This window comes from Patagioenas fasciata, chromosome 9, assembly GCF_037038585.1.
Source record: "Patagioenas fasciata isolate bPatFas1 chromosome 9, bPatFas1.hap1, whole genome shotgun sequence".
Taxonomy (NCBI): domain Eukaryota; kingdom Metazoa; phylum Chordata; class Aves; order Columbiformes; family Columbidae; genus Patagioenas; species Patagioenas fasciata.
Genome location: NC_092528.1, coordinates 18,513,491 through 18,524,452, shown reverse-complemented (window position 1 = coordinate 18,524,452; position 10,962 = coordinate 18,513,491). Strand labels below are relative to the sequence as shown.

Here is a 10,962-nt window from a genome sequence, read left to right as displayed (position 1 = left end):
AAGGATCCCAGGAAACTCCTGCCACACATTGTCCGGCTCTTAAGCCATAATTAAGTCCTCATCCCTCTCTCTTGCACATGAATGTCACACCGATGCACACACAGACACACATATGGGTACATCCTGGCCCGGTGTAAAAAAAAAATCAGGGCTGGCAGTGGGTTAACACATATGGGAGCTCCTCCTTTGTCAGCGACCTGCACAGGAGCCTGCCTGCACGGCTGGGCCAGCTGAGACAGGATTTATTTGGGGGTGTGCAGGGCTGAAGCCTGCTCAGTCCCAGCACAGGCATCTCCACCTACTTCCACACCAACCCTGGCTATGGTGAGGATGATCTTTATGAAGTGGATCTTTAAAATCCACTTCACATGCCAGCCCGTTTATTTGCATCATTCCCTTGGGACAGGTGTGGAATTAAGCACAGTGATCATCTATAATACACGAGGCACCACATTCAGCTGCCCAACAGATATACATCAATTACTTTTTAATCATGATAAAAAGAGCACAAGCCTCCCATTGCACAGGACTTCAGTTGTGCCGCAGAAAAACAGCTGAGAGTGTTTTACATCTGCAGTTTTATTGTTGTATGAAAGGTTAAAGGCAAAACTAGAAAAATGAACCTATTGATACACGCTCACTGAACGCTTTTAAGACAAGACAGGGCAGTAAAGCTTTTATTGCTAAGAACCACCAATGGAAGGCTTTAAAGCTCATCTAGCGTTCAATTTTTGTTTGTAAGTAACCCAATTTAAAGCACCTTTTAAGTCTTTAAAACCCTCTTGCCTTTCTGGAATGCTTCAAAAGGAAGATGACCTGAGTACAGTGTCTTCTCTCCAGATGGATGCTCCGTGTGAGGTGCAGCAATGGGCCATCAAGGAATGACAAAACAAAACCCAACTGCCCGGCTGTGGCCTCCTGCTGTTCATTAGACAGGGCTGCACAGCACCCATGGAGCCAGCACCCTGCAAACGCAGTGGTCACCTGATGGCCCCTCTGCTGTCCCCCTGTCCTGGTAGCTGGGGCACAGACAGGAACCATGGACGTGCCCCAAGCAGAGCCAGAAGCTGGGCCTGGGCAGGGAGACTGTGGATGTCCTGCTCCAACCACCAGACTGTGATTCCTGGAGGGAGAGGCTACAGGCAGTGTGGTACTGATGGTTTTGGGATCCCTAGGATGCAGTGGGCTGGCTACCCTTCCTGAAGAACTGCTGGTGCAGCCACCATGGCTCTGCAGGGCTTGCTGCAGTCAGAGCTGCTCCTGGGGACAGTGGTGGCCCTAGTCTTCAGGGATTGGGGTGTTGCAGTTCCCGTGGTAGATTTTGACCTCACCCTCGCACTGGAAGTACTGATCGAACACATCGCTGTACCCATGGTCCTTCCACCACGTGCAAAGCTGCCGGTTCCACGTGCAGTCAAGGACGTGGAATAGCTCTGGGTGCTCCATCCCCACCATGGTGAAGAAATCCTGGTCCCCGAGGTGGCCCTTGAAGTGGTACTTCTCTGTCAGCTTCTGCACCATGGCAGGCTCCAGCAGTTGGTTGTAGAGCTTGGACTGCCTCATGGCTTCCAGGTTCAGGAGCAGGACGCCGCTGTTGAAGCCGGGCAGCCCATCAGGAGGGGGCTCCCCCACTTTGGTTTGGGGGTTCTCACGGCGGTACTGCCAGAATGTGTGCCTGCAAAGAGAGGAAAAACAGGAACAGGGGACTCAGAGAGCACAGCCTGAAGAGCAGCCACCTCAAGTCTGAGCAGGGCTGGATCACAGCACAGGATCTACCACCCACCCAAGGCATCTCGCATGGCTTCTGCTGGCTGGAGGTACCCAGCCTCCCAGAGCAGCCCAGCGCTTCATGGGCTGCGGCTCTCTCCATCCTCCCCCACAGGATATTGCCCAGACCTCAAACCACTCTTCTTCCTCTCTCCTAAAGCCCCTTTTGTTTGTACCAGCATCGCTCTGGTGAGCCAAGAGGACAGAGCATCGCATGACTGCTCACACAGCTCTGCAGGGAGATGAAACCACTTCCCCAGCACCTGGGGCGAACATCACAAGTGCCCCCCCCGCCCCTGGCTGGTAGATATCAGGGAAATGTCCTGCAGGGAACGGGATCTCAGCAGCAGAGCTCATAGCATCTTTATTATCATTGCTTGATTACAGAGAAGCTCCAGATTAAAGATGGGCCCCAGCTTGAGGCTGTGCAAAAAGAAGGCTTGAAAAAAATCCAAATGGCAAAAATATTTATTCAAAATAAAAATAAAAAAATAAGTCCAGTGGCAACATCTCCTTAATCTCGTTAGCTAAATAAGCACTGCCTTCAGCATTTGCAGCCCTGGGAATGCTCAGCTGTAGCAGCCCTTGCAGACACGATCTTCACCAGCTAATTTCTATCTGCCAAGGAGAAGAGAGTGGTGCAAGTCCAGCAACACACAAAACTAACTCCAGAGGGTGATTCAAATGAGAAAAAATTAGACTACCTAAGCAAGCAGCCCAAAAATGTCTTTGGCTCCTTCCTCAGCCCTGGGGTGTTGCACACACTCCAGCATACACACACCGCACCATAAGCACGCGCCACCATGCGCACACCGGCTGCTCCCATGTGCAGGAACTGAATTAATCCAATGCTGTTACTTGAGCAGCTGGGCTTGAATCTGCCCCAGAAAATCACTCTCATTCAGACTGAAGGTTGTCTGCCCCCACGCAGTATCTTCTGCTGCAAAACCAAGGAGCTGAGAGCTTGCAAACCCAGGGATCTGAGAGGTGGCTGAGCTTGTGGTTTGGAGGAGGGCAGGAGGGACTTGTGGTCCCATTCCACTGTCTGACAGCCCCTTGGGTCCTGAGAGGAGCCAGGACAGCACAGGACTGCGAGGAGCCTTGCCCAGGCAAGAGCTGGGATTCAGCAGCCACCACAGAATTACCCCAGCAGAAACTGTGGACCTACCAATAATGTCAACTGTGAGCACCTTTTTTCCTCTCCTGATCCAGAGAACCACAACCATCATGCAGCATCACTTCCTCACAACTTTCCATTTAGATGCTTCAGATTCAAACCTCTGATATTTCTCATTTCATTATGGGTCTTTACACCACTCCCTTTCACCTGATTCAGAATGGAAAGGGTTTTTCCAAGTGCTAATTTCCCATGGAAAGAAGGAGGGCTCTGTTTTTGAGCAGCTGCCTCCACGCCTCCTGGGGAAGGGGAGCAGAGGACCTGCTGCCTCATCAGAGCCCCCAGGCAGCAATGCTCGTTTGATCTAAAGGGCAGGGAAGAGATAAAAAAGCTCTGCCCATGCAAAGAGCAGTTATATCTCGGGGACAGGCGCCGGGTCACTGCAAAGATAACTCGTGGATGCTCATAAGAAAAGGAAGGCAAAGTGCTCTCCATGAAGCATTAGAGGGAAGCTCAACTTGCAAAGACAAGATCCAGCCTAGCACTGATAAGGTCCAAGGGTCTGAGCGGTGACTGGCTCAAGCCCACCTTTGCATACTCTGCTCACTCTGTCTCTACCTAGCAGTGCCAGGAAAGCCACCCCCATGCCCAAAAACCAATGCTGGAAGCTGGCAGGAGAGAGAAGGGGAGTGGTGCCACAGAGGGAGGCACCTTTCCAGCTGTGCAGCAGCTGAGCCAACTAGTCCTTTCAAGTTCCTACCTCCAAAAACACATACTGCCTAAGCTAAGGGATGAGATTACAGCCCCTGCAAGCAGCTAGAACAGGGAAAAGGCAAGTGCTGGAGTCCTCAGCATTGCCTTGCTGCAGCAGCCAGGCCATGGTGGGGGACAAGCAGATCTATACCAAATTACTCAGTTTTTGAGCAATGATGTTCCCCAGTGGATTACTCGGTGATGGCTCATAATAAGAATGGAACAACATGCCCTTTTCTACAGGGATACGAGATGGACTGACTGGCAGCAATTGCTCAGCCCTTCCTCCCAGTGCTGCCATGACTGGACCATCCTCCCCACAGCGCACGTGGGGAGCGGGAGGACAGGTCGTCCCCGGGGAGCGATGCTGGAGAGAAATCCAGGATGCAACGAGCTGTGGGCAGCTCCACAGCACCGACGGCTCGGGAACCTGCTCACGGCAACGCGCCACAGCGCTGGGCTCAGGCCAACCAAGGGAAAGGTATTTTGGAAGGGCGGCCAGCAGCATCTGTTTCACCTGGATTTTGCTCAGCTTTTGTCCCTCTTATGGAGGGTTTTGGCACTGTCCTTCTGCAGAGGCCAGGACAGAGAAGAGTGTGGTTGAAAGGTACCTCCACCCAGCCTGAAGAGGAAAGAGCAGTGGGTATGAGGATCATTTTCTTTGGAGGAGTTAGGGCTGGGGAAACACAGCAACCCGCCAAAGAGCTGACCCAGCCTGCATCCCGCACTGCTTTGTCCTGCCTGACACCTGCCTTGGCATCTGGCTTAAATTTCGGCAAAACAAGGGGGGAAAATCCCAGAGGCTTGACGAGTGCATTGCCAGGATCCAGGGAGCCGCTGGGCTGCTGGGGGTGCAGCCCTCCAAGATAACCACTCTCCATTAATGAACCAAACCGCTGGTTGGATGCAATGGAAACATCTCTCCACCCCAAGCCCCTGTAGCAGCCGGGATCTCCCTTGTGACAGGTGGCTCAGGCAGCCCCAGTGTGCCCCAGCCTGGGTTCCGGAGTGCCCTGTTCCCTGCTCCCCAGCAGCAAGAGCTGGGGCAGGAAGGCAGCTGGAGATGCCGGCAACGCTGGGAGGCAACGGGGCAGGAAGCTGCTGGCCAGGAGGAGGGGAGGAGAAAGGAAGAGGAGGAATTTTGTGCTTTTGTTAACCACCCTGGCTCCTCTAGAAAGGAGGGAAAGAAGTGACCCCAGGCCCCCGACCCCATAGTGGGGTGCAGGGGAGCCGTGTGGGGCCGCTGCCGCGAGCGCCTGCCTGCAGCCCTGACGGGCTTTGCTTTGAGGAGCTGTTTATAAACAGAGCCGGCGTGTGCTAGGAAACATCTGGAGAAGAGCATTTCCAAGCATTCAAACGCCGGGCTCAGGCAGCCCAGATAAAAAAGCCTGCTTCCACCAGGACTTCCCTTGCTGGCCAAGCACAAGGCACTCAGCTGCACCTCCCCAGCCTCACACGCCGCAGTCATGAGCTCCGGGTTGCAGAGCTGCCATCTCACCCTTTAAAGTGCATTCCTGGGGACAGCTGCCAGGGGAGAAGGGACTGTTCCACCTATCAGCTGTATTTTCCAAGTCCTTTTCCTGCACAGCACGAGGGAAATGCTGGGTGGGGGGAAGACTTCGTCCAAATCCATGAACTTGTACTCATTTATGGGACAACCTCATGGGATGAGCTGGAAACTGCTGGTAAAGCAGCAGGGTGCCCTCGCTGGCAGGACCGACAGGGTGGACGTGATAGTGCCAGCTCGGTGACCAACAGCAAGCCCGAAGCACTGGTCCCATAGGCAGGGGACTGGGCTTGAGTGCCTGGACCCACCTGAGATGTTCAAGAGGCTGCACCTCCACCACCAGCTACGACAGTGCCAGCTCGGTGACCAACAGCAAGCCCGAAGCACTGGTCCCATAGGCAGCAGATTGGGCTTGAGTGCCTGGACCCACCTGAGACGTTCAAGAGGTTGCACCTCCACCACCAGCTACGCAGCCACCACTGGCCTTGCTGATGGGGTTATGGATCCTCCTTAGGCGGCTGCATCTCCAGCAATGCGTCAGCCTGTGGGATTCCCCCCAGGCACTGCAGCTGGGGAAACGAGGAGCCAGGTCAAAAAGAAGTGAAGTGAAACCAGATGCCAGGCCAGCCCCAGGGTGGCTGCAGTCAGAGGATGCTTCTGGAAGGCTGTGGGGTCTCCAAACGCTGCTATGCACCACGCACGTGCACTGCACAAGCCTAAGCAGCGTGGTACCCGGGGAGGAAGGATGCATGACCTTTCCCTCACCAAAGAGGGAAGCAAAGCCAACAGCCACAGGACAAACCTGCATAAATAAGGGGTCTGCAAGATTCTGTAAGCAATAAACATCCCTGGACCAGTAAACTCACTGCTTTGCTCCCGCCTCTTGCCAGGACTGACAGAGTTTGGGCCAGTTGCCTGGGAGGGCAGGTCAGGCAGCAGCAGCAGCCCAGCACCTTGAGAACACACACTGTCACTGAGCCCCATCCAGCCAGGCATGAGGCTCCTGGCACCGAAGGGACACATGGACTAATGGCCATCCCTATTTCCACCACTCTGACAGCAGCCCTGCCAGCCCAAACACCAACTAAAACAACAAGCGCACGCTCTTCCTACATCAAAATATGCTTTTCAGTTCCTGAGCCAGAAAGCAGAGGGTTGGTGGTGTTATCCCCAGCTGCAGCTGCTGGCAAACGCTGCTGTTCCTGTGTAATAAGCAACGAGGCGCGAGCGTGTCGCACTCCTCCGCACGGTGCTGCTGCCAGCACTCCCAGGGCGGGCAGGGGGCACAGGGGGGCTGTGGCCCCACTGCCCGTCTGCCTGTGCCTGGCACCTGTGAGGCCCTGGCGAGCTGGCTGGGGAGGAAGGATGCAGCGTTCTGATGTAGTCGGGGGATGTGTTTGAAATGGAGTGGGAGACAGCAAAGAGAGGGGATAAATAACTCTAAGGGCTTCTGTGGACAACAGATAGAGGCTGAAAAGCAACCTGGCTTGCACAGTAGACTGGAGGAGCCCCTGGCAGTGGCTTCCGTCCCTCCCTGAGGAGAAGGTGCGGGCAGTGGAGAGGGAAGCGTGATGGCTTGGGGATGACAGAGTCATCCATCCAGCTGATGATGGTGGCTTCTCCTCTAATCCTCAGCAAGAAGTAAGAGCGCAGCCAAGAAACCTCCCTGCACCCTTCTCCTCCTCTTGGCTAAACTCCAGTGCGGCAGCCCCTGACCACCACTCTGACCAAGATTCACCCTCAGAAAAGGCTGTCTCCTTCCTCCAGCTCCCAGGTACCCCCAGGTACCCCCAGGTACCCACCACCAAAAGGCATCACTGTAGTGAAGACAGACCATTCCCAGTTTCTGCCACAGCTGGAGCGACGCAGCTGCCCTGCGGCTGCACCCAGAGCAGAATTTGGCCCAGGCTCCCTGTGCCTGCCCTGGCATTGCCAGACCCCGGACAGGCGAGCTCAGCCCTGCTGCAGACAGAGCCTTTGCAACAATGCGGCCCTTGTTGCTAATAGCTTCCTTCCCATATACAAATGCTAAACCCCTTAAGGAGCTGGGGCGGCAGGTTCAGTACCAGCCTGGCCCAGAGCTCCTTAGCTGAGGCTGAGCAGCTTGTGTAACCCAGGAAATCCCGGCTCTGTGCTTCTCGGGGGCACCGCACACCCAGAGATGCGCAAGGACATAACCGACAGCCACACGCCCAGTCTGCAGGGAGATACACCACCCTGGGGCAAAGCAACCCCAATTCCCAGCCTGGGACAGAGGGCAGCATGCCTTGGTGCGCACACTGGGACAACCTTACCCTCTTCCGATGGGTTCAGAGCGAGGACCCAGCTCAGGCGGCACTGCCAGCCCTCCCCCGCAAAACGCCGAGAACCGACAGACTGAGCTCTTCAATGAAGACTTCAGTAATTCCTTAATAAACTTCTCATGTAATGCACAAATTATGTCTGTACAGTGCTGGTCTCTACTAGAGCATGATCTGCATGCCAAACTTTAAAAAGGCCTGTATTTGGAGCAGCAAATTGATTCTCGATGATTACATTCCTGCGTGGACTTAGCAGTCCAAAAATGGGAACTCTTAAATAGATGATTAGTAGCAACTTGTGAATACAGCTCGCATGTGAAACCCTTCCCCAGGAGATGGATTTTCAAGGCCAGTCCCCCTCATCATCTAAAATTTTCACACCCTACTCTGGTGCTAAAATCACCCTCTGAGTAGATGTGGGACCACAAATCACTGTGTCTGGGTCACATCAGTTTCCCTCCCTCTACAGACCAAACGCCTGTGGCACTCGCTGTGGCACAGAGCAATGGGCTGTGTGTGTCACACCTCCTGGTCATTTGGTGCTGGGGAAGGACAGGGGCACACTGAAACATCACAGGCCTAATTACTGCCAAAATGGCAGATTTCTGTTAACGACTGTGAATGGACTCTGTTCCAGCAGTGCTCTCCTGCCTGCCCCAGGCCACCCTTGCCCATCAACTAGGCTCACAGAGCAGGGGAGATGCTCTCCCTTCACCTATGCTCCCCTGCTGCTGTGCGGAGGAGAAATACAAGGCCTCCATCCCTCATCCCTGTTCAGGAGTGCCAGCTGTGGGACACTGTGCTGCCATGGGGGAGTCCTGGCATGAAGAGAACCATCACTGCTATTCAGAGAGCAGGAGAACATTGTGGGAACCCTCCAGAGGATTGCTGCGAGCTTCCCTGTGTGGCCTCAGCACCACGCTGCTCCAGAAAGCATCCCAGCTGTGCAGCACAGCCTCCCAATTTCCTGCTGTTTGTTTGCCTGTTTCTCCATCAAAGGGCTTCAGCTCTTGGAAGCTACTTCTCCACCAAGTGCTGGTGAGGAAGTCCTTGGCCGAGGGGCAGCAGCCACCCTCCAGCTGCCAGAGCAGCCCCATCCACTCCTCCCAGCCCACCTCCAGATGCTCAGTTGCAGCAGTCACTTTCTAGAGCAGACTGAAGAGCCAAGCTGGGCTGGTTTGAGACCACTGCTAGCACTATAGCCCAGACTCTCCTCCTGACCATGCTGCAAAACTTTCACTTGGGTGCAAGGAGTCATGAACAGCTGCGCCGCACGGGCCAGTTGCAGCCTTGCTATTGTCCATGGACAGCATTTTTCTTAGCAGCCTCAAACTAAGCTGTAACCACCCAAAAAGCATCATGGCTCAACATGGACCTGGTCTTTCTTCAGTTCATGCTCTCCCATAACAAAAAAGTAAGCACTGAAGATGACAGCCATTGTGCAGATACCCTGCTGGATCTCACTACCAGCACTTATAGCACAGCCACTTACTCCAGCAACCCCAGGATGCCACCGGTGTGACACCTACCACTTAGACACTGAAACTGAGATGCTCAGGAGCTGAAATAGGGAAGTTCAGGAGTTGAAGACAAAGTGCAGGTATGGTAACTGATACATGCTTACCCGACATACCCTGGACTTGTGTGCTATGGCAAACAAAAAAACCCATAGCAAAGTCACAGCAAGTATCTCAGGCAGCCCTTGCAACTGAGGATCATCATCTACATGTGCTCTTTGCAGGACAGAGAGGTCCTCAGAGGAAAAGCTTGAACCCATGTTTAGAGGGTCCTCACTGCCTTCCTCAAACACACACAAATGTCTTGCTTGATGGAAAATACGTTTCTAATGCCCAAAATCTCAAAAGGGACAGATAATAGTATTAATGTTATTAATAGTATTTGTGCTAATCAATGCACAGTTGCGGTTGCCAGATCTTGTCAAATTTATTCATTGTGTTTAAATGACATTTCAGATTTGCTTACTAATGGGAATAAATGCAATGGGTCCTACATATTAATGATGTGCACAGATGTAAACAACAAAACCCTTTACCTTCTCAGACATTTTTTAATCAGAAAGTAAAGCTGAATTCCCGAAATCAATTCTGCTGCCAGCTCCTTGCAGGTTCTGCTTGTTCTGTAATTTTGGCTGCTTCTTGCCAGTCATTGCCAAAGAATTCTAAGAACCGTTCCCCCATTCATAAAGCAGCAGCACTTGCCACAAAAAAAGCCAAGGCCTCAAAATGGTTTAAATTCCAAAGTGCGATGGTTCCGGCTCACAGGACTGTGAGCAGGCAGCATTGGCACTACCGTACCTGACGGGGCACAGACACAGCAAATTCTCCTGCCTTTGCCAGCTGAGGGGCTTGGGAAACACAGAGCCCTGCTCCCCCAGGGCAGAAGCAGCTGGAAAAGAGCAAAGTCTCCAAGTCAGGGCAAACTGCCCGCATGAGGAGCTCAGGAAATCAGGTGATTACAGGCAGGAGGACCTGCCTGCTGGAGATAGTTATCCGCAACTCTGGAAAGCTCCATCCCAGGCAACAGCCCACCTGCACTGTTGTATTTTACAGCCACCACCACTGCCTAAGCTGATACCCAGGGAATACAGCTGCTCCTCCTTGCTTGCAGCTGTCAGCAGTATTTTTTTCTTAGTTTAATGTCAAGAGAAGGTACAGGACGTACCGTCTCAGCCCAGATGCGCCGGCAGCCTGGACTGGCTGTGGATTCAGCATTAGCCTGCTCACAGCCCAGGATAACTCTGTTCCTCTTCCAAACATCTGCCAAACTGAGTTAGCAGTGCTGCCGCTGAGCTCCCAGCAAACACGGAGCACTGCAAGTGCCTCCGGCTGCAGAAATCGCACAGGCTTGCTTCTATGCCTTAATGGGCTTCTGAGGGTTATTTTACCAACTCTTAAAACAAACCCTGCACACAGCTCACCTACAGCAGCTCCCACACAATCACTAGCAGGAACAAAGCTCTTCCTCTCCACAAAATAATGTCCTGTTCAAGCTCTCCCTAGATTTTAGGCAGCAGAAAAGGCGAATGCCCTTGCAGCCACACAATGACTCAAGTGTCGGTGCTTTGTAGTCTGTAGCTGTCCCTTTAATGTAGATATCCTTTCCTGCAGGACAAACTTTCATCATTTCCAGCACTGTGGATTCCCAAGACGCCTCCAGCTGTTATTAGCTTCTTGTCCCAGGAGACAGTAATGAAGATCTCACCCAGCAGCAGGAATGGAGGCAGCAGCCACCCCTCCTGCCCCAGCTGCATGCATCTTTGGACCCATGAAGATCTTGGACCTCTCCTGAGGTCCAACACCACATGCAGCTGGAAGGTACCTTACTCCCAGATGGAGTAACGTCGTAAAAAGCACCTGCCTGAAGACCTATGGGTTAAGTTCTTCCCAAAGAGACCTTCAAGGCAAGTGTTGTGGGGGCAGCACTGATGGCCCCAGGCGGTGCCAGCACTGGTGGGAACCCAGCGTCCACCACAACATCGTAGGGTCAGCACTGACACC

At 53.3% G+C, this 10,962-nt stretch overlaps 1 protein-coding gene across 1 annotated transcript in view; it reads right to left on the bottom strand.

Annotated features, from left to right (window-relative positions):
- Positions 1–561: 561 nt before the first annotated feature.
- Positions 562–10,962, bottom strand: part of XXYLT1 (xyloside xylosyltransferase 1) — a 35,146-nt gene continuing 24,745 nt past the window's right edge. Inside the window, exon 4 of the mRNA XM_065844597.2 lies at positions 562–1,675. Coding sequence (XP_065700669.1) covers positions 1,279–1,675 — 397 coding nt within the window. The 3' untranslated portion in view covers positions 562–1,278. The remainder of the gene's footprint in view (positions 1,676–10,962) is intronic.